Source organism: Suillus paluster, assembly GCF_016628075.1.
Source record: "Suillus paluster strain FC165 chromosome Unknown EDB91scaffold_36, whole genome shotgun sequence".
Taxonomy (NCBI): Eukaryota; Fungi; Basidiomycota; class Agaricomycetes; order Boletales; family Suillaceae; genus Suillus; species Suillus paluster.
In genome coordinates this window covers 66,490-89,967 of record NW_024537596.1, presented here as the reverse complement: position 1 = coordinate 89,967, position 23,478 = coordinate 66,490, and the positions used below count along the sequence as shown (strand labels likewise).

General features: G+C 47.1%; 5 protein-coding genes across 5 annotated transcripts; all 5 read right to left on the bottom strand.

Annotated features, from left to right (window-relative positions):
* Nucleotides 1–9,776: 9,776 nt before the first annotated feature.
* Nucleotides 9,777–10,671, bottom strand: EDB91DRAFT_1083121 (uncharacterized protein; the record flags this gene model as incomplete). The annotated part of the gene is given in 3 exon segments (XM_041315581.1): nt 9,777–9,815; nt 9,835–10,386; nt 10,627–10,671. The coding sequence occupies 3 exon segments, from the start codon at nt 10,669–10,671 to the stop codon at nt 9,777–9,779; spliced, it is 636 nt and encodes a 211-aa protein (XP_041175879.1).
* A 1,288-nt stretch (nt 10,672–11,959) lies between these two features.
* On the bottom strand, nt 11,960–13,519 carry EDB91DRAFT_1055175 (uncharacterized protein; the record flags this gene model as incomplete). Its single annotated transcript, XM_041313891.1, has 7 exons — nt 11,960–12,175; nt 12,227–12,566; nt 12,624–12,783; nt 12,835–12,954; nt 13,017–13,048; nt 13,104–13,294; nt 13,346–13,519. The coding sequence occupies 7 exons, from the start codon at nt 13,517–13,519 to the stop codon at nt 11,960–11,962; spliced, it is 1,233 nt and encodes a 410-aa protein (XP_041175878.1).
* Nucleotides 13,520–14,072: 553 nt separating this feature from the next.
* EDB91DRAFT_488739 (cytochrome b5-like heme/steroid binding domain-containing protein) lies at nt 14,073–14,993 on the bottom strand. Its single transcript, XM_041327443.1, has 3 exons — nt 14,484–14,993; nt 14,257–14,434; nt 14,073–14,203 (listed from the first exon to the last, which is right to left on the bottom strand). Exons 1-3 carry the CDS (start codon nt 14,946–14,948, stop codon nt 14,121–14,123), a joined length of 726 nt encoding a protein of 241 aa, XP_041175877.1. The 5' UTR covers nt 14,949–14,993; the 3' UTR covers nt 14,073–14,120.
* A 766-nt stretch (nt 14,994–15,759) lies between these two features.
* EDB91DRAFT_1290974 (uncharacterized protein) lies at nt 15,760–17,027 on the bottom strand (the record flags this gene model as incomplete). Its single annotated transcript, XM_041324848.1, has 6 exons — nt 16,737–17,027; nt 16,633–16,714; nt 16,504–16,562; nt 16,075–16,262; nt 16,007–16,043; nt 15,760–15,848 (listed from the first exon to the last, which is right to left on the bottom strand). Exons 1-6 carry the CDS (start codon nt 16,792–16,794, stop codon nt 15,760–15,762), a joined length of 513 nt encoding a protein of 170 aa, XP_041175876.1. The 5' UTR covers nt 16,795–17,027.
* A 3,535-nt stretch (nt 17,028–20,562) lies between these two features.
* EDB91DRAFT_1083117 (uncharacterized protein) lies at nt 20,563–21,893 on the bottom strand (the record flags this gene model as incomplete). The annotated part of the gene is made up of 3 exons (XM_041315580.1): nt 20,563–21,203; nt 21,263–21,575; nt 21,612–21,893. The coding sequence occupies 3 exons, from the start codon at nt 21,891–21,893 to the stop codon at nt 20,563–20,565; spliced, it is 1,236 nt and encodes a 411-aa protein (XP_041175875.1).
* Between the last annotated feature and the right edge of the window lie 1,585 nt (nt 21,894–23,478).

Sequence of the window (23,478 nt, the reverse complement as noted above, 5' to 3'; positions counted from 1 at the left end):
CCATGTGGGGCATCGTAAACAAGGAAGAGAAGATTGCTCGAGAGATAGATCATCTCCAGCAAGGAAGCCGCAGTATCGCGGAATTCGTTTCTCTCTTCAGACAAAAAATCGCCCACTGCCGTTTTTTCCGACTACGAACTCATGCGCAAGTTCCGACTCGCATTATCCCAACGGATCAGAGATCAGTTGGCCCATGTAAACCCTAGGGACAAGAGCACCCTAGAAGGAATGATTTCGCATGCTCTTATTATCGGAACGAACTTTGAGGAACTAGATGATGAGAAAAAGAAGACCTGGCAACCACCACGTCGCCCATGGGTTGAAAGAGGCCCTCTCAAACCAGTTTCCCAAGGAGGAGATGCAATGGACGTAGATGCATCAAAAACACGAGGTGGACCCCAACCTCAAGGCAAATCGGGAGACACTTTCAAGTGTTATCGTTGTGGAAAACCCGGGCACATGGCTCGTAATTGCATGGGACAGCCGATGGATACCAAAGGCAAGAAACCCACTATCAAGGCGGTCAAGGAAGAAGAAGAAAAACCAGCGGTTAAGCCAATCACGCTGGAGGATATTCAACGCATCGTGAATGAAAGAATTTTCTTGACTTCTTCAGATGAAGCTTTGAAGAAACAGGGTTTTTAGGAGGGTCGAAGTTGACTGCGAACTTAGACCAGAACAATCGTTTTTCTATTCTTAGTGATTCGGCAATCATGTTTACGGAAGTATCAGAAGTTTGTTCTGGGAATAAACGAGATCATTTTTACTTGCCAATCACGTTGAAGGGAAAAAACAAGAAAGCAGAATTGGAAGCTCTAGTAGACTGCGGAGCAACGAACTTATTTCTCAGCCAAAGATTCGTAGAAAAGAATAAAGTCACAACCAAGCAGTTACTGCGAGCACTGCCCGTCCGAAATATCGATGGAACTAAAAACTCCGCTGGACCAATCAAAAGCTACGCAGATTTGACTCTGAAAATAGGGGATCACGAGGAAGAAGTGGCCTTTCTGATCACAGATCTAGGAACCGATGATGTCATCATTGGAATAGATTGGCTACGATATCATAATCCAAACATAGACTGGAATGCGGGGAAAATGACGTTTAACCGCTGCCCAGTCAAATGCGAAGATCCCAAAGTGAAGAAGAGAAAGACAAAAACAAAAAAGCAGAAGGATGCATTACCTGCTTTATTACCCATGGAAGAAGACGATGATGAAATCACCATGGAAACTTCGATTCCTGTAGTTAAAGTACAACCTTCAAATTCGAGTGCTCCTAGAAAGGTGGAAGTAGAGGAGATCGAAGATGAAGATTCACCACAAAACGTGTGGATCAAGTACAAAAGCTCAGTTGCTTCGGAGTTAGCTCAACAGGAGGAAAAGAAAAAGGAAAAGAAGTCCATAGAAGAGATGGTTCCAGAATGGCTCCACGACTATCTTAAGGTTTTCTCCGAAGAAGAATCTACTAGATTCCCCGAATCTAAGAAATGGGATCACAAGGTAGACTTCAAGGATCCTAATGATCTTCCTCCGAATTCGAAAGCATATCCCCTTTCGCCCGCAGAACATGACGCATGTGAAAAATGGCTCAAACAAGAATATGAATTAGGACGACTGCGAGATTCAGAATCTCCAGTAGCAGCTCCTTTCTTCTTTGTTGCCAAAAAAGACGGAAAACTTAGACCCATCATGGACTATCAGAGGCTGAATGAGAAGACCGTCCGGAATGCATACCCCCTTCCCCGATCACAAGATCTTATCGATTCTCTTACCGGTGCAAGCCTCTTTTCGAAAATGGACGTTCGATGGGGATACAATAATATTAGAATGCGAAAGGGAGATGAATGGAAGGCAGCCTTCAAAACTCCTTTCGGACACCATGAACCAGTAGTTATGTACTTTGGAATGACGAACTCTCCTGCCACCTTCCAAACCATGATGGACCAAATCTTCCAAGATCTGAAAGAAGGAAAGGTCATTGTAGTCTATATCGATGACATCTTGGTTTTCACGAACGGTACTATAGAAGAACACAGGAAGGTGGTACGAGAAGTATTGAAAAGACTTCAGGACAATGATCTTTATCTCAAACCCGAAAAGTGTTCATTCAAACAGAAGGAAGTGGAATTTCTCGGACTAATCATCAAGGATGGACATGTTTCCATGGATCCAGTCAAGGTTAAAGGAGTACAAGAATGGCCTACTCCTACCTGTGTCAAAGACATCCAACGGTTCATGGGATTCGCAAACTTTTATCATCGTTTCATTCTCGGATTCTCGAACATTGCCAAACCCATGAACGATCTCATTAGGAAGGATGTACCATGGAAATGGACGGACAAACAAGAAAAAGCTTTCCAAACCCTTAAAGACAATTTCACATCCGCACCAGTATTAGCGATGCCAGATGCCACAAAAAAGAAAAAAATCGAAACAGATGCATCTGACTATGCTACGGGTGGCGTATTGTCTCAAAAGGAAGACGATGGACTATGGCACCCTGTTGCTTTCTTTAGTAAATCTATGCAAGACGCAGAGCGAAACTATGATCTTCATGACAAAGAACTATTAGCTATTATCCGTGCTTTGGAAGAGTGGAGGCATTATGTACAAGGAGCACCAGAACCGGTGGAGATATGGACGGATCACAAAAACCTTGAGTACTTCATGACAAGTCAGAAGTTGACTCGCAGACAAGCGAGATGGTCTTTGTTCCTTGCAGAGTATGAATTCACACTGTACCACAAACCGGGGAGGGTCAACGACACTGCCGACGCTCTGTCCAGGAGGCCAGATCACAAAGGGGGGGTAGAAAACGACAATTCGGATCGCGTGCTTTTGAAACCCGAGTTTTTCCAAATAAAAGCCGCAAAAAGAGGTCAAGTTCTGATACAGGGAGAGCAAACGTTGCTTAAACAAATCAGGAACTGCACAGATCTAGATCCGGAAGTTCGAAATGCTATCGAAACCCTTAAAAAAGCCCCAGTACAGCTGTGAAAAGGACTAGAGGAGTGGAATACAGAAGATGGACTTATTCTTTTCAGAGGATTGGTTTATGTACCCAATAACAAAGACATTCGCTGTTTGATACTGGAAATCTTTCATGATACACCAGCAGCAGGCCATATGGGACGTGCTAAGACTCTCGAACTCGTTTCTCGTAACTATTGGTGGCCGCAGATGCAGAAATGGGTCAATGACTACGTAGATGGATGCAACAGATGCAAACAAACGAAGGTGTTACCATCTAAACCCCATGGTCCCTTAAAGCCTAATGAAATTCCCGAGGGTCCATGGCAAACAGTTAGCTGTGACCTGATTACCGATCTCCCAAAATCAGAAGGCAAAGACAGTATCCTCGTAGTAGTTGATCAATTTACCAAACAAGCTCATCTTGCACCAACCACCAAGGACGTTACTTCAAAAGGAATCGCGGACTTGTTCCTTAAATACATATGGAAATTGCATGGAATACCGAAAAAGGTGATCTCCGATCGTGGAACACAATTCATATCCAAATTCATGCAGGAAGTCTCAAAAAGACTGGGAATCAAATGGTCCATGTCAACCGCATATCATCCACAAACAGACGGACAGACAGAACGAGTAAACCAAGAAGTTGAACAATACCTTCGGGCGTTTACGTCTTATCGTCAGAACGATTGGGTATCATGGCTTCCTATTGCAGAATTCACGCACAACAACTCTATTACGGTAACCGGACATTCTCCCTTCAAATGCCTCTACGGTTATAATCCCGAATTCATCATCTCCCCTAATTCCTCCAACACCGTTCCATTAGCCGATCAAAGAGTAGCAGAAATGAGAGAGGCACAAGAGGAAGCGAAGGCAACGCTAGAAATCGCCAACGATCAGATGAAACGTTTTTATGATCGGGGAGTAAAAGACGCACCAGTTTTTGAAGTAGGACAAAGGGTTTGGCTAGACGCTAAAAACATCAGACAACGACGACCGAGTCAGAAGTTGTCGGATCGCCGCCTTGGTCCCTTCGAAATACTCGAACGAATAGGCGAATTGAACTACAAATTGAAATTACCGGAATCCTATCAAATCCACCCGGTTTTTCATGTAGAACTACTCACTGCTCACAAAACATCGTCGTTAACAACTCGCATTGCACCAGAACGTCCACCCCCTGAAATCATGGAAGGCATGCAAGAATACGAATTAGAAGCAGTGATAGCCAGCAGAGTGCGACGAAATCGATTGCAATTCTTATCAAAGTGGAAAGGATATCCATTAGAAGAAGCGACATGGGAAAACGAAGAAAACCTGAAAAATTCTCCAAGATTAGTCAGCGAGTTTTACGCGGCAAATCCCGATGCACCTAAATCGCGCCGAATTGCAAGTGCAATCATTCCAATATTGCAAACTCCTGATTTCTTGGAATGGAGACAAAAATATTCGACCATCCTATGTTCGCGAGGACGCTCACCCTAAAGAGGGGGTAATGTCACGAATTCCTAACACAAATCATTTTTCATTTCTTGGTTTTCCTTCGGCTATGTCTCATAACCGAACCGGTCACGTGACACCTCTACCTTTCACACTATCACATCATCACCATGTCACAACTTCACCCCTTCACATTTCACCAATCACATCTCCGATCGGATCCCCTACGCCCAGGGCTAGAACTATATGTCTTCCTATCACTTAATCTCCATCTCTGACATCATTGCTTATATATCGCGACGTCATACTACGTCATGCGCAGTATCGTACGATTCTTTCTCATTGGCTGATTATTTACAGACTCAGATAACTCTGACTCAATGTTATGTATATAGGTAGGATAGTTAGCGTAGTTTCTCTTTAGACTTAACCTCTTCGTTCCTACCCAGTGTAGACTCAGACGTTCACTCTCAATATCATCTCTTTGCTCTTATCCTTGACAAGTCCTAGTGGTTGTGTTAGGCCTTTACCATTTGGTGAACGCTGATCATAACACCTTTGGTGCCTCCAGCAGAGCATGAAATGCTCTGCTTGCTTCCTGTGCCGAAGGCACAACGGGCTTGGACTCGTCTATAAAGTAAGGGAGAAGGGAGGGGGGGAATGTGGGAGGATTTGGGCATTTTCGCGTAGCGCACATGGTTTCGGCTGCGTCGGTTGCGTCGGTAAGGTCGCTGAAAAGAGGATCCCATGTGGTTCTGTCAAGCGGAGTTTGAATTTGCAAAAACCGTTGTCCCTTACTATACGAGCTCACTGTCCAAACGTGGGAATTTGTAAAAATTGAGCCACAATGGGATTGGCAAGTGCTCACTGGCCCTCCATTTTGCACAACAACAATGAATTTTATATGTACTGCAACTGTGAATACATAATAAATAGTAAAAATTGAAGGACAACAAGGGATTTTGGGATTTTTGTGGGGAAAAGAGAAAAGAGAACACCAAGCAAGTAGAAAAATGTGAAAAATGCAAAATGCAAAAATGTGAAAATGCAAAATTGCGAAAATATAAAGATGGGAAAATTTGGCAATGGGTAAACAGAGGAATGGGAAGATGGAGAATGGAGAAATGGGGTGAATAGGAAGATGGGAGGATGGGAGGACAAGAGGAGGACAAGAGGATGGGAGGACAAGAGGAGGACAGGACAATGGGACATGGGACAATGGGACACGGGAGAACAGGACAACAGGACACAGGACATGGGACATGGGACATGGGAGAACGGGAGAACAGGACATGGGACATGGGACACAGGACAATGGGACACGGGACAATGGGACACAGGACAATGAGACACGGGACATGGGACAATGGGACAACAGGACACAGGACAACAAGACATGGGACAATGGGACATGGGACAAGATAATTGGGAGGAAGTGTATGAGTCAATAGCATGACACAAACAGTTTGACTGAAGGTTACCTGGGACACTGGCTTGCATCCTGCTGGCCGAGGCACGAGGCCATGGGATCGCAAGCCAGTGTCCCAGGTAACCTTCAGTCAAACTGTTTGTGCAACATCCCATAACTAAAACAAAACTATATAATGTAAGAAATTATTGATTTGTTATAATTAAATAATATGTAGACACAGTGAGACAAGGCACCAAAGGTGCCTCCAGCAGAGCACGAAGTGCTCTGCTTGCTTCCTGTGCCGAAGGCACAACGGGCTTGGGCTAGTCTATAAAGTAAGGGAGAATGGTATGGGGGAAGGGGTGGGACGATTTGGGCATTTCCGCATAGTGCACATGGTGTCGCCAGCGTCGGTTTTTTCGTTTACAAGCCGCTTGGAATGCTTATTTCGCTAAGGTCGCTGAAAAAGGGATCCCATGTGGTTCTGTCAAGCGGAGTTTGAAGTTGCGAAAACCATTGTCCCTTACTATACGAACTCACTGTCCAAAATTGGGAATTTGTAAAAATTGAGCCAAAACGGGATACACCAAGCAAATAGAAAAATGTGAAAAATGCGAAAATGCGAAAATAGAAAGATGGGATTGGCAGGTGCTCACTGGCCCTCCATTTTGCACAACAACAATGATTTTATATATGTACTGTAACTGTGAATACATGATAAATAGTAAAAATTGAAGGACAACAAGGGATTTTGGGATTTTTGTGGGGAAAAGAGAAAAGAAAACACCAAGTAGAAAAATGTGAAAATGCAAAATTGCGAAAATATAAAGATGGGAAAAATTGGCAATGGGTAAACACGGGAATGGGAAGATGGAGAATGGAAAAATGGGGTGAATAGGGAGGATGGGAGGATGGGAGGAAGATAGGAGGACAACAGAAGGATGGGAGAACAATGGGAGGATGGGAGGACAAGAGGAGGACAAGAGGACACAATGGGAGGATGAGAGGACAAGAGGATGGGAGGACAATGGGAGGACAATGGGAGGATGGAAGACAGGAGGACAGACAATGGGACACGGGACACGGGACACGGGACACGGGACACGGGACACGGGACACGGGACACGGGACAATGGGACAGTGGGACACGGGACAATGGGACAGTGGGACACGGGACAACGGGACATGGGACAACAGGACAACAGGACAAACAACAGGACAACAGGACAACAGGACAGTGGGACAGTGGGACACAGAACCATGGGACATGGGACACAGGACATGGGACACAGGACATGGGAGATAGGAAATCAGATAATTGGGAGGAAGTGTATGAGTCAATAGCATGACACAAACAGTTTGACTGAAGGTTACCTGGGACACTGGCTTGCATCCTGCTGGCCGAGGCACGAGGCCATGGGATCGCAAGCCAGTGTCCCAGGTAACCTTCAGTCAAACTGTTTGTGCAACATCCCATAACTAAAACAAAACTATATAATGTAAGATGTAAGAATTTATTTATTTCTCACAAGTAAATAATATGCAGACACAGTGAGTCAAAGCACTGAAGGTGCCTCCAGCAGAGCACAAAGTGCTCTGCTTGCTTCCTGTGCCGAAGGCACAACGGGCTTGGACTCGTAATATTATGGGAGACCGGTTTTGTGGCTGTGTATGGGAGACGCGTAGCTCGCTAAAGGCCACATGGTTTGCGGTTAGCTCGCTTAACCTCGATTTAGAAATTTCGCGTGGTTCTGTCAATCGGAGTTTCAATTTCCAAAAACTGTTCTCCCTTACTATACGACCTCACTGTCCAAAATTGGTTACATGTAAAAATTGAGCCACAACAAGGGGAGGAACACTAAGCAAATAGAAAAATGTGAAAACAACAATGATGTATATATGTACTGTAATTCCGTATACATAAAAATGCGAAAATATAAAGATAGGAAAAATGGGCAATGGGTAAACATGGGAATGGGAAGGTGGAGAATGGAGAAATGGGGTGAATGGGGAGATGGGAGGAGGAGGACGGGAGGATGGGAGAACAGGAGAACAGGAGAATGGGAGAACAGGAGACCAGGAGAACAGGAGAACAGGAGATAGGAAAGCAGAAAATAGGACAGAGACACGGGAGAATTTTTTGGGAAGGGCAAGAGTCAACAGCAAGACACAAACAGTGAGACTGAAGTTTACCTGGGACACTGGCTTGCATCCCGCTGGCCGAGGTACGAGGCCACGGGATTGCAAGCCAGTGTCCCAGGTAAACTTCAGTCTCACTGTTTGTGTCTTGCTGTTGACTCTTGCCCTTCCCAAAAAATTCTCCCGTGTCCTCTGTCCTCAGAACTAAAATAAAAGTATATAGTATTTTGTAAATGTAATTATGTAGACATGTGCCGAAGGCACAACGGGTGTGGGCTAGTATACCTAAGCGCTGAGCGACTTTCACAAACCTTTACGACATATGGCAGCGTTCGTCTTATTACATACAGAAGTCCCACGTGCACGAAAGCGCTACTAGTACTTAAACGTTTTAAACACGAGTACTCGGTACTGACGACAGCTAGCAGCCTTTATGATCGACTGTAACTGATGAATCTTATATGTTTGCATGTCGTTTAACATGTCTATGTCAGGCTCTCTACATCCGACCCCAACTTCAACTCCTGGCGGAGTAAAGCGCCACCGAAAGAATGTTGCTCGTAAATCGACAGGACGCCAGCCTCCAAGGAAACAGGTATGTTCCGTTAGCCCGCATGTAGGTACCACACTGAGAAAAATTTTAGTGCGGGAAAGGTTTCAGGAGCGATGAACAAGGTTCTTCCGAAGCTTCATCGTGTTTCTCAAACACAAACCAAGACACGTCGGGGACCGTATCACTTTGCTCCAAATTTGCCGACTGGCTTGATGGCCTTGGCGAAAGTGAAACGGACAAGCGCATTCTGGATGCCGTTGAGCGGGACGGAGGAAATCTATTTCATCTGATCCGGTGTACACTCGACTACGAACGGGCCTTAGAAGGGTGTGGAGACCACTCAGACATGGACGCGGAGACTTCAGGACGCATCAGCCATCGCACAAAAGCCCTGCGTGACTTCGCTGAGTTTCTGGGTGCCAAAGAGAATGATATTTCTATGCAACTATCGCTTGCAATTGATCGGGACGGAAGACAACTATTCCGTCTGGCGAAGTGCTGCTTAACTTTCAACAATGCAATAAACGGCGAAGGCTCTGGGAGTCCGTGATTATATACTATGTGTGTAGATCATTTTTGTTCGCGAAGTTTTTGAGCACTAACAGGGAGCAAGACACATACAACTATCCGCACAATCTGAGGATTCTTTGACTGGAGCACTTATTAAATTACATCTGAGGGTAATGGTCGTAGAGCTAATGGTTCAGCCCGATGGGCGCTCGCAACATATTGTACAGCTAGGAGTGCTGCTGTAATATGACATTTTACATTTTGCCTGCGACAGTGTAACTCATTCCGTCGCCACTCCCGCTCAATCATCTCCATACCCGCAACTCACCCACCATTGTGGTGTATGCAGGATTAACTTTGTCATGAAATTCATCTGTCCCTGCGTAGCACTCCTCGAATGAGTCCCTTTATCCGAGCACACAATAACTACGTGAACGATGTCAATTGGAATGGCCAGAAGTTCGACGTTGTAATCACCATCATATGCAGTGATCCTTGATGGGGCCCGACCAAGCTGATATGAGTTCGTATGCTCGCGTGGTGGCAATGTTCTTGTACCCCTTACATTGACCCCCAGCCAGACGCCCATGCTTGAATGTCCGGACCGTAAATCCAACAGACGGACATCATCTCCTGAACGTTCTGATCTTGCATTATAACACGTTGTTTGAATTGTATGCGTGACGGGTGTCCTAATTTATGTATTGGTAGAGTAAAATACACGATGCAATGCAAAGGACACAGTTCATTCCAAAACCTCCCAAGGACTCCACTCGTGCTCAATCTGCATACCCACAACTCACCCCACCACTGGCGGGTGCCCGATCAACTTTGTCATGATCCGAGCACACAGAGAACACCTGGATGGTGTCAATTTGAATTGCCGCAAGTTCAGTGTCATCGAGTACGTCGTCGTAAACGTCATCGTAAAGAGCAATCCACTCTGGAGGCACCGAACCACCCTTGGGATTGAAACAGTCTTTTTGTCCTAAATCGTGGATGCCCGACCAAGCTGAGATATACTCATATGCTCGTGTCGTGGCAACATCCTCGTAGCACATGTCATTGCGAGCGAGGAGAGCGTCTGGCCAGTGTTGTTCTGCGAACTGGACAAGCCATTTGGTAGCGACTGCATATCCGTAGTACTGAACATTGGGCTGCTTTGGTGAACGGACAAGTTTGAATGGTCTTCGTCTGGCGGAATCACCAGTTTGTTGGGGAGTCGCAATCTTCAAAGCGTTAGAAAGAAAATGCTTCGCTTTTGTGGGCGACCCCAGCCTCCGCAAGATCGGTATCATCGCCTCGTATGGGGCCCGATGGAAGTACGTCGAGGTCGATCGCCCGCAGGATGGTGTCTTAAGGGATGGATAGAGTATGAAACTGGGGACACGGCATATGATATTAGTAGGCTGCAACCATTGCGACAGGTCGTACCAGAAGAAGTGGGCAGGTTGAGCGACATGGAAGATGAATCATTTGAGTTGCTCGACCATATGGGACACTCAGCACAGGCTTTCGAGGTCATAGCACGACGGATTAAGAGACGGGAGCATGAAATGTGGAATCAGTGATCTTTAGAAGTATCAGTAACATACATAGAAGAGTTTAGAAAAGCATGTTAGGCCAGCGCCCTCACCCATGTATACACCATACGCACATTATATACTAGATCCGCCACACGCAATCAGGAGCACTGGAAACCTTCCAACGCTAGCCAAATCCCAGGGTGACCAAGACGTCCTGGTATTCGGGACGTAAGCGTACAGCTACGGGCTCGACCGGCGTCGGCGTTAATAGACGTTAATGCGCGTTCGGTTATGCATCGATGCATCAACCACTACGTACTCGAAGATAACGGGACGCACACTTCGAGTTGCTATCATGGTTCGACACCGGGCCTGGGACAATGCGCAGCGCTGCAGACGTAGGAGAAGCTGGATTGTCCGCAGCTTGCTATGTGGCTGTGAAATCGTGAACAACACCTCATTTCTTTACACCAAAATTCCGTCTTGGTGTCATCTGTTCTACACGGTCCTCACTGGAGTCACTTGAGAGCAACTAGTACTTCTTTATCTATCAGGAACATCGATCGAAGGCATCTGAAACCAAAAGGTGAATCGCTTCTGCTCGCTTTTATTTTATTTTTAACGGCTTTAAGATCGCGACCTCGCAGCAGACCGGAGATACCGTGACACAACAGCCCTTCAGACTTGTTCGCCCTCGCGTTCAGTTCTACGAAATACGGTCTCTCCCCAATGGCTTATCCAGTTTGCGGAGAAACACTGCCCAGATGCGTTGCCCGGTCGCGATTCGAAAGCTACGAGGACATTGCCGAGATGCGAGCATACGAACTCATTTAGCATACATATGGCGTCCATCTACAGTTCAGGCCACAAAAATGATGACGACGAACTCACGAGCATTCAAATGGACACCGTTCTCGTGCTCTGTGCTCGGATGAAGAAGATTCCTTTGAAGAAGAGCGTCCTACGCAGGGACAGATGGACTTCATGACAAAGTTGATCGGGCATACACAACAATGATGGATGGGTTGTATGACTTCATATTGAACGGGAGAGGCGACGGGTTGGAACGTGGTGCGTCGTCCAGTTTCCTAGAATTATGTTATGCAACATACTTATCCCGATTACGGAGGCCCGGTCACATCGTTATATCTAGGTCACGACATTACGTGTGATGCGATAGTACTTCAAGTGAACTACAAATTTGTGATTGCTCAAGACCGAAATCGTGTTTATCATCGGACCCAGTGATAATCGGTGTATTCGACAATGAGCTATATATACCAGACGGACAGGGAATCTCTGGAGCTGCGACGTATGTTGCGTGACTTGTTAATCTCTACCATCCGGCACCTCGGTGGCTTGGCGTTCTGTTATACCCTCTAATCAATGCATGGATTCCAACTCAGTCATTGTATCCGCGTGCCCGAGAAGGACCCTTCTTCGATTGAGGAACCTCAATCCCCTGTTGCTTCCAGATCTCAATCTGGCGATCTTTCGCCACATTGCCTGTCCGACGCTCATAGTCTTCAACAGACTCGGGTTTCTCACCATGCGGTGTAGCCCTGAGTGCATGGCGGGTTTGAGGCCAGAAATCGAAAGTCGCGGAATGAGTGACGATCTGGCATCTGGTTAAAATCTATGCACTTCGTCATGTAGAAACAGTACTGACCCTGTTATCCCAGAATGCAATTGAATTAGGCTCCCAGTGGAAGCGCACTTGGAAGTCAACATTCTCAGCTACCTGGTGGAACAAGAAATTGAGGATGGTGTCGGATTCAGGTTTCGGGACACCGAGTATTCGACGAGTAAAGCCGGGGTTGACATAAACGCTCTTCCAACCAGTTACTGGGTGGACACGAACGACAGGATGTACGGTCTCAATGGGCTCACGACGGACGTGGAGGCCAGCCGCGCGAGATCCATCCGCTTGCGCGACGGCACTGTGCAGAGCTGTAAGACCCTCGAGGTATGTCTGCATGCCTGGGCTGAGGGAGGAATAAAGAGCATAACTGTATGTGGTCGTCAGGAGAACTTCTTTGGACAATGGGTCATCTTCTGGTGCTTACCCAGAGCTCCAGAGCGTGTCACCGCCGTACTCGGGACCAGTAATCACCTTCAAAGAAGTGGTGCTCGGTGGTTGTATCTCGTACGTCACATCGCTGTGCCAAAGCTCGATCTTCGAAAACGCACTGGCATCAGGACGTCGAGCAGCATCATTGTAAACGACTGAAGGTTGGAATTAATAGTGCAAGAGCTTTGGACGACAGTCCAACTCACTGTGGACTTCCTCAAGGCCCAGTTCTCGAGGAACGGGAGTTGTCGCGTGCTTGTGAAGGGGTCCAAAGTGTCTGGCAATGTCAAGCTGCTCGTGGATGTCGAGCTCCTGGTCTCGGAAGACTAAGCAAGGGGTGTGTCATATTAGCCCTCCAAGTGGCTTCTGTGACATCAGGTGTACTCACAAACAACGCCTCTCTCCGCAACAAGAAGGGCGCTAGAAAAATGGCCATATCAGAACGTGGTCGCGGTCGTGGATATGTGGTACCCACAGTTCGTCCTTTTGCGGATTTGTCAGCTGCCGGAGGTCAATGCCAACTAACTCTGTGCCGATGGCGGGGGTAAGGTGTTTCACTTTCTGTGCAGCGCTGAAGAGAGCCTTCTTGTCTGGATCTGCAAAGTGGCCACGGTCGGTAACTTCAATCTCTGAGAGTGGTTCCCAATTCACAACGGGGAAGTAGGGCTCCGTGAAATGTCAGTGTTTACTTGCAAGATTGAAATCCAAAGTGCTCACCTTGTACTTGGCATACTGATAGTCATCATCGTTCTCGTTCCCGGCACTGGGTGAGTAAAAGGGATTTATGATCCGAGTTTCTTCTATCGGCTTTTTGGTTTGAACTTTCTTCAACTCTGCAACACGGTCAACGGTTCCATTGCCGCTTTCCTCGTTAATAGCCACTGGTGCCATCCTGTCGTGGTTTAGAAGGGGAGGGTCTAATGTCAGCTTTCGCAGTGCACATTTCTTGCACTTTATATTAGAGCAGAGAAGTCAGGCGACTACTCCCAGAAACTCAATGCGGAATGTGGTGCAAGTCGAAGGTGTTATTGCGCAACCAGCATCATGTTGGCAACATGTGAGCGATTGTTATTCTCACTCACTTACCATTTCTGGATGAGGTATAATCAAAGCACGCAATCTTTGCGCTCTGCGACGGACGACCCGGTGCCAGAGGCGCCATGTGTTCAGTGGCTACGCTTCTATCGCGATGATAAAGGCAAAAGTGGATTTCCATAGTCTTTTAGGGAGTCGCAGCGCTGAGTATTACGATTGCGATGAGGACTTTGCAGTAGTAAAGTTAGCAGAAGAAGAACATACAAGTAGCACAGCCCAAATGTCCACAAATGTTCATCTCCCGGCGGTCAGCTTTGAGGCGAATCGCACCACATCACCCGGTATGCGGCCCCCGTTATAGCACAGCAAGTTATTGGGTACAGATATCGATAGTAGCCGGCAGTTCTAATCCATGCAATCTAAATAAGTATATGCATGTAACGCCAAGTCCGATCTATTATGAACTTGGCTCCGAGACTAGGAATCCGACCAGGCATGCATCAAGCATGAAGTCCGCATTTACCCATGCATGAGTCAGTGCTAATTATCCAGGTCAATCGTGCAGCCCGTATGAAGATGTGATAAATACTCACAAAACAACTTAGTTCCATCTCTACCCGCTACTCTCATGAGCTCCTTCTCACCACCCGGGTGATATGGGAGGTATGGCGTGATATTATATACCTTTCCATTGATCGCTGTCCAAGCATCATCTTTCTTGTTGTGTAACTTAAGCACAGATGGCGGGATGCGCATTAATGCATCAACTCCCTTAAAAATTTCACTACATTTGGTACTAAAGATGAATTGACATGCTTACTCGTAGGTTCTGGCCAGATGCTTTGAGATTTCCCCAATCGAGAGGACCAAATCCAGGCGCTAGAGCCACTTTCTCCCGCCTGGAAGATCTTTTCGGCGGTTGAGTCGTAGTCATAGGTGCAAGAAGAGATGATGAACTCTTTGGAGGTGGAACACCTGGTTGGCGTGTAGCAAGGCTGGGCACAGGCGGCGGGGGCATCAGTGCTGAGTCGGTGAGTATCGTTGGTATGCTGAGTCCCCCGAATGAGTCCGAAGATGAGGAAGGTATAGCAGCGCGTTGTGCACTGTTAATCGCAGGGAAAGCGGGCGGTGTGTCGTCTTCACCTGCCGTGTCCGATCCATCGTCCTCATCTTCTTCATGGAACTCCGGAACCGAGGCTGATAGTTTTGGGTAGGAGATGTGGGGCTCAACCTTGTTGGCGGAGCTCGAGGTATCGAGCGAGAACCAATTACGCAGGTAAGACATGGAGCAGGTGGGAGATCTATATAGAGCTTCGTTGCATATCGCACAGGAAGAGTCTGAGTCTATCAAAGTACCTATCCAGCAATAGTATCCCACAGTAGCTCGTGACCAGCCTGGCGTATAACTAGTACCACGGACAAGTATTAGACGTAGTCCAGACTCACAGAGATCTGTGTCACGGTGTTGCTCAGACCCCTCCACACAAGCTCTGCAGATCTGGAATACTTTGGCAGTACTAATACTGTTTATGTAATCTAACAAGCGGTCGTGGGCTTGCCATTTGCACAATTTGATGCATTTCGATCTCGACTATGGAGAGCAGCTTGCCCGTCCTGGCACCCCTGCATTCTTTTAGTCTCCACCCGTCGTAATCTTCATTCCATCGGGCGAGTACACCACTACCCACACATGTAGGCGTCCCGTTTGGATCAAGAACGAGTTTTCTTTCTGGGTCATGCCACACTCTTGCCGTCCCATCTCTGCATCCGCTCCGCCAGGCAGGTGCTCAGCACAATCCACCCAGTTGTGTAAATAGGCTGGGAATTACCTCCAGCATCTTTATATATGGGGTGGGGTAATCTATGGTCGGCGTCCAGGGTTCTCAACTAAGGCGGATCGTGTGTCCGGATACAACCCAGTTTTCTTGGAACAAAGATTGTCGTGAGTTGAACTTCAATTATTGTCAATAGAAGCGCATGGGGCATTGCTGACGACAAAAAGACTTCAATCATGACCCACAGGATGGATTCAGGACTACGCATGCAGGAACCTTTAAGGGAATCCAAGTCACAGGTAAACAAGTGGTTCTATTGCCTCAGTTGTTCCTAGACGAAGTGCCCGGACCATCACTCTCAGACAACGGATGATCTATTTGCAGTCGAGGAAGGTGTTTCTTGAAGTCATCTACTAAGGTTCACATTGTGTTAACGTCAAGTCAACGTAGATAGGGTAATGCGCAGATGAAGCATCCAAATTCCACACCTGGCTTGATGACGGTCGAACATGTGAAGGAGTACTGCACTTCATCTCCGTACTCCGCATATGTATTACGGCCTGCCCACCTTCGAACTCGATGTTAGCGTGGTGCAATGTGGCATGCTGCTCCAATGTTTAATAGTGAACTTCATACCTTCATGGTGGTCCCAAGTGGACAAAAACCATATCTTCGCGAGATACATGCCAGGGTATGTTCTGAATCTTTGAACTGGCCACACGATGCTGACTTGGGCTCTGGACAAGCTCTGAACTCCTCCGTCGCTACTGAACATCCCGTAGATGCATTGCTCACGAGCGATACACCGTGGCCTTTGCTAGTCACTATTATATATCGAGAGGCTCGATGCGCTCGTCAATTTCAACGGTAGCTAAGCATTATACACTAGAGAAATCATTCTATAATGAATACCTACAGACATGACTATATTAATGAACCAACGCCGACCGGATGGAACGGTTGAACGAGACGGACAAAGATTCAAGCAACCATATCGATCAATTCATCAACTACGGATTGTGCCATCAACCACAACACTGACGCAAAATCAGAAACATGACTCACTGTCGCAACGTGCCAATTTTTCTGCCGACTCATTTATAATCGCAGTATGAAGTATACGGCTATTAATATTACAAGGCGCAAAGGGTAAGCAGTTGAATCCTGGATGCAAACCACACTACTTATACTCACCAAAAAGACACAAACAAGGCCCTTACAGCAATCTCTATCTGCGTCGCAATCCTCGTTTCGCGGAGTACATGAACCTTCTGAACTAGTTACAGGCAAAGATGTACCAGCGACAGACATAGATACTGTTAGAGCAACAACGATGACGAGGAAGGAGAAACGCATTATGTGTGCGAGGTGATATGAAATTTGCGGAGGGGGATCTCGAATACTAATTCTGAGGATGGCAACACTAGGAAGACAACTTGCGTTTATATCCTAAAATTGTGTTTGATTTGGCAGAATAATTGTGCCAGCTGTCGGATGATAGAGTTTCCAGTGAGAGTGTAGGCAGGATTGTCATTTCGTGAATTTCTCATCGTTGTCAATGTTGATGAATGATGTTCCGACTTGGGGGCCTGGAATCCACGACCAGACATCAGTGTTGGTTTCCGGGATTGGCAGGTAGGAGTTAAATCCGTCACAGATGTGGCTCGTCTCTGGCCTGGCTCGATGGTGCCAGGGGCAGTGAGGTTGATATTGAGACCGGGATTGTCGTCACCAAATAGATCAGGCAAATATGGTGAGCAAGCAGTGAGTGGATCCGTTGGGTGTGGCTGGCAGAATAAAGACCGAGAAGTATCTGTTACTAATGGTATATCGATTCTCCCGGCGCAACAAAATAATGCATTAGTGGAGCATACTACATATCTGGGATGCGACAGGCGGGCTGCTCACACCGGTGCCAATTCAGATTGGCTTACCTCGGATCTAGGCCTGACCTAGTTCGGCTTTAAATGTAAAATATCTGAGAATTGGTCTGCAAGTAGAACATCACTGTTAGTTTTCATGATCATTGAATCAATGGAGTCAGGACAGCTGTCAATAAGTGTAACGTAGTACTTGTCGGCTTACGGCTAATCCGATCCGTGGCACAGGGTTCTGACGACAAACACGCAGGTCCATGCCAAATCGTGCTCGCGTCGCACGATCGATGGGCGCTGCTCAAAGAAGAAAGTCCAACTTGTCACTTGAAATTTGATTAGTCACTTCGGAGAAAGACATGAGGATATTTTGTAATAAACGCCTCACGCGGACTCTGCAGCAAGTATACTTGCTGCAGTATATCAGCTACGCACCAACAATATAGGTAATGTGTACCGACCTCAGTGAACTAGACAGAGAGAGAGAGAGAAATTCTATATTTATATACCGCAACAAACAAAGTGAGCTGTTAAGACGCGGTGCCCTGTTAGGGCTGTGCTGGGGAGTGTTGTAACAGGGTGAGGGATGTAGGTATAGTACGAATAGCCAAGCGGTCCGCGTTTGATGAGTTTTGGTGTGCGTGTGGGCTCGTTTGGTGTCCAGGCTTAGTATAGTGAACTAGACAGAGTCACTGAGGAAGTTGTGCTACGAACGAACGAAAAATTGTAAGTGCTTAAGTAAGCTACTATAACGGACATAGCGAGCGTTAGAATGTTCAACAGACTTGTCGAGGAACCAATTAGAATGACGCAGGTTATTTTCTGCGCCGCCGAGGAACGAGGCGAGCGCAGAATTCAGTCTATGTACTACTAGGCAGACCACCTCTTTCGCACCTGCTGCAGACCACCGTCCCCAAAGGTACAACGAGGGGAGGGAGAGGCTAGTAAAGCGGAGGGCAGCGGTTTCAAGCCTGCGAAAGCTCTCATCAAGGGGCTGCCGCTACCCCTACCGCTTGTACTTCTTAGAAATATCCATCTTAAGCCTTTGTCAATGGGAGTAAATGGTCCGTGCTCTAGTACTCCGCTCCCCAAAACGGGCAAGCCAGCAGGTGCAATCGACACTCATGACCCATCGATGGAGAAGTTTACAGAATTGGGGCACTACCTATAATAAACGCAAGTCTTGTGTTTGAGCCTTTAGCCCCTAAGACTATAAGTAGAGAACCAGACTATAGGCCTTTTGGCCCGTCTTCCGGGTTTCATAATCGGCATCCGTATAGGTCGTAACATTTACTTGAGGACTCATCCAGGAATTGTAGTCAGCAGTCACCCGGGAGTTACCGGGAGAGAGTACTTACATCATCTTCTTATTCTTGAAGCTGATGTCCTTGCCCGCTGCCACCACCTTCGTTGGCCCTCACCTTTCTCATTGTCCCACATGATGCGTGATGGTCCATAAGCAGTGAGGGGGTACGGAGAGTGACACGCCAGACCATGTCACTGTGGTTTAGATTCTGAATCCTTCCGAGGTGGATGGTCGTAGTGTTGGCGTCGGCGCGCACGAATAATTTGTGTGTCGGGACCCTGGTGTACAGTCTGAAAGACAGGTTGTTCGTGCATGCGCACCTGTAAGGGATCTAGAGCATTCGCTGTCCATCTGAAGTTTCGAATTCAGCCGATTCCCGATTTCCTTGCGTACCACCTTGTTACATAACGATAGCTGTCAGGTAAGTACTTCCTCTCCTTCATCGCTGACGGGCGGAAAGTTCATCAGTATTCACTCGGTCGTAGTTTGGGCAAATATTGATGCCCTCCCCCTAGCTCTAAGGGTATATCGTGTGATTCAAAGAACGACTTTAGTACTTCTTGGCATCTATGTTGATCCGAAGCAGATGGAGTTTTGTGGAGGGCCTACATTTCCCAACACGTCCGGTGACACCTCTACCCATCGCTAGAACCATTCACCCCACCCGGGCCACATGCTACGAAAGCATTGGGTCTCAGATTCGACCTTTACCTTCTGCACGTATGTACATTCAACCGTGATAAAGCTCATATATTTACGGTTCACATGTTCTGGATTGTTTATCCGCGGACCTCGCTCTCTTCCTGAAGACCGCCAGGCGCAACCGTTCTGATAAAACTGCCGAGTACTTCCCAAAAAAACGCTGCATATTTCTACGACATACAAGCAAGCCGTCTTCTGCTGCCAGCATCAGACTTGACGCGTCCCATATTACCTAGCACAATACCTTGACAAAATCTATGTCTGTCAGTGCATGCCTGACTGCATACGGGATTTGCAGCGGCACAGCGAGCGGCGAAGACTGCTGCAGTGGTCTTACTTGTAAGACAGGTGTAAGCATGAGTCGTTGGCTTTGCATCCGGGATTAATATTCAACCCCGTGACTCACCCTTTGCGCATTGCACCAATAGGATTACGGTTCAACCAAGTACTGCCATTAACCCTTCCGATGAGCCTGGCAGACTGAGCATATTGCGACAGTAAGTCGTGTTTCTGCTTTCGTGTTGGTACAGTGGTTGATCGCATGATATCCAGTTCATTGCAGAGTTGATCGATATGCTTACTTCTGTACAAATTTCCTTACTGCTTCAGCCGACTCTTGAATAAAACGAGAAAAACCTCGGCTCACATTTGCTCGACTCTCTTCCTGTCTTTGTACTTCTATCTGTCTCGAAGTCTGCAATAATTGTGCCCGAATCCTCCTAGGACTTAACCGTGAAATTTCCAATCTAGCGATTGATTCAAGACACTCATGTTACTCGCCTTGCAAAAGTTTTTATCCACAAGAAAATCGATGTATTCAGCCGACGTTGAACGTACACCTTCTTGAAGGGACTGCGTAAATGTGGTGTACGCCAAATATTTGCGTGTCCCAGATCGATGTAAAAGTTGCTATCATCAATACGCTCCACCCCAGTGGAAGGTTATGTTAAAAGTAAACTCGTCAATGTCTGTTTTCGTTTGTTATTATCTCGGACTCTTTTCTTTACTATATCGTGCCATTGTCTACGGTTGTTTACACCTCAGCGGTTCTACCATTAACGCTGAGTGTTCCGTCTGCACGCTCTCGTTGTCTCTTACGATTATTTGTTTCTAGACTCGTCTACTAGGTACTGTCAATACACGGCGGTTCTATCATTAACGCTGAGACTCGTCTACTAGCTTCCTTTCCAACAGGTTATTGCTTGTAAAGTGAAACATTGTACAGAGTAATACAGCTAGAGATCATAGATTCCACAGTGCCCTCTCTCGTCTCTTAATTCGTTGTGCTGTGATCTCGAAAGCCCGTGCTGACAGTCCCTCATGGTCTAGCAACTCAAAAGAGTTGTCACTCTGGCCACTTAATTGCAACCAATCCGGTACGTCTTCTAGTATTGGTCCCTTGCATTGACCGTAAGTCATGTACCTAGTCTCTACCAATGTAGCCAAAACTTCATCTAGTGGACGAGCGATCTCGGCATATCTATAACGCGCCCCAAATGCGAGGATGGTGCTGATCCTGCGAAGGCTGGGGTCGGCCATGAAGGCATAGGCCGCTTGCTTGCGAACTTGATCGCTGGATTCTTTGAAAGGGGACAGCCCACGGACCAGTTGCTTTTGTGGTATTTGGGCTTTTTCTCCACTAACAGAATCACCTTTTGAATGTGGTGCATGCGGAAACCATTGCTGGACGTCTGCACATACTGCAGGACCTGGGCAAAATCGGGAATAATCTTCGTTTTCTTTGGCTTTGCCACCCCAGGAGACAGCGCGATGGGTTTTGGAGTGTGGTCTAGGACGTATTGCGGTGCCAGGTTGCACGACACTGTGGTAGTATACGGTTTGGCAAACTTGCGATAACCCATACTGGGTACCACCGAAACTCCCTCAACCGGCAACCGTCACGGCATTGATTAATGCAATGCCCTTCAACATCGGGTGAGACAGTATGGGGGTAGATGGATGATAAATGGGCGAATGCTGGCTGTGCCGATGAAAATTTGAAACCACTCCCCAGTGGTGTGGTGCGATGTTGCACGCTGGCTACTATTCACGAGCGCGGTATCGTTACGATGACCAGTCATCTTTGGAAACGAAGGGGCAAACTCGGTGGTAGGGACCGACGGTCTCATAGACGACCCAGAAGACACAGCGCGAGATCTGCTAGAGCACGACGCTGTGCCAGATACACCGACACGAGGAGGTAGCAAAGGCGCCAGTGCAGCACCAGTGGTCTGACGCTGTACTCGGTGGTTGCCCTAGATGTATAAGCATCAGGAGAGTGGAGCACAGACTGGGTGATCGAGGAGAATGAAGGTCGGCGGCCCGAATGGTAGGAAGTGATTTGAATCAATTGATGTCGGAGGTACTAGAAGGGGTGTAAGTGCGTGCAGATGTGTTTGATGAGCAGCGCGGTATGACGCAGCATCTGGAATGCGCAGAAGGGCAGGATTCGCAGCTCGGTACGAAGCACTGGCAGCGTCTGGAGTGCGAAGAGGTTCCGAATTCTTGGCAGTTCGGTATGACGCAGCACCTGGAGTGCGCAGGCCAAGGCTCCCAGGAAATTTAGACGACATAGCTTATCAAGAATGAAGGACTAAATAATGACTTCGTTCCTCATGAATGGGGTCGAGCCTTTGTATCGTGCTGTGCAGCCATTCTATATGCTTGATATTGTAGATCCTCGGATCGTCCATTGTCCATTGATTCCCGCACATCACTGGACGAATTCGGTGGATACGAAGAGTCTCCTACTTGTTGATGTTCCGCTGTGTTTTTTTTTAAAAAAAAAATCAATTGCGGATCAGCGCACTCTATGATGCCAACCGCATAAATAAAACGGACCTCAGTACGTCGATTCTCCACGTTGAATACCACTACAAGCCACACAAAACTTAGTAGTTATCCTTGCCTTGTTATCAAGAACATGGCTTCTCTCCTATCGAAGTCATTTGATTCCGTACAGGTATGTCTTTTCTCCCGTCAGTTGTTTTCCTTCTAACGGTCATCAGATAGCGACCGCAGAACATACCGGGGATTCCATTAGACGATGCCCCTTCAAACTTGTCCGTCCCAACAGGCAGTCTCATCTTCAATTCTACGGATATGCAGTCTCTTCCAAATGGCTTATCCAGTTTGCTGGACAACACTGGCCAGCGGTGTTGCCCAATCGCAAGGACAAAAGCTATGATGACACTGCCGAGACGCGAGCATACAAACCTATTTCGGATTTGACGTCCATCTACGGTTTTGTTTTAATCCCAAGAACGGCTTGGTCCTCCGTACTGGATCACTGTATATGATGTTAAATTCCAGCTGCTGATGGCAGTTCGATAACCTCATTTTGCGAAATACGTAGCGAGTATATAAGCTTAAGTCTTCTCTAAAAGGATGGAGCACATGATCCTCAACCGCCCCAAGGGAAGGCGTGAGGGCCATATAAGTATTCCGCCCGCTGCTCAGCGCTCAGCCGTCATCACTCCACTCTGAGCGCGGACATTGATCCTCTCCAATAGACGACCCAACCGCACCAAATACAACCTTCAAGTCTTCACGAGTAAGTTAGTTACGACGCGCGTAGCTAGAGGCGATGCGAGTGCGAAGGGGGTAGATAGACCCCTGAAGGAATGATAATGGTTAGTGTTTAGCTTCAAAGGAGGGATGACGGATGCGAGAGATATCGTGAATCGGTAAACGAGAGCGACCGCGTTATAGCGATGATAAGAGAAGATAATGAAACGAGTTCTTCGGGGCGTTCTTCTGGGGGATCTACTGTTCTATTCTGCTCGTCATTAGGAATGTACATGGGCTACTTATACTGTAGGATGAAGAAGGGTCGTCCTGGAATAGTTAAAGGCAAGGGCTTAGTGTACGGTTGGTGAAAGCGGTAGCTGAAGGGAGTGGCGTTGTATTTGATAGAGTAGCGAGTGATAAGAATCGAAATAGTAGGTACTAATAAAGGGGTCGGTATCGTGCTTGACGAACGGTCCAGGCGTTGACATGGTGGTTGCGGTGAGAGGAGTATCGGCATTTTCCGGCGGTAAACGGTTGGTAAACCTTACACGAGTTTGGAATTTAGTATTGCCTTCAAACATACGTAAATTGGGAAGAGTGAGCGCATCAACCAACCGAATGATTCTCGTACTAATAGTAAGGGCGTGG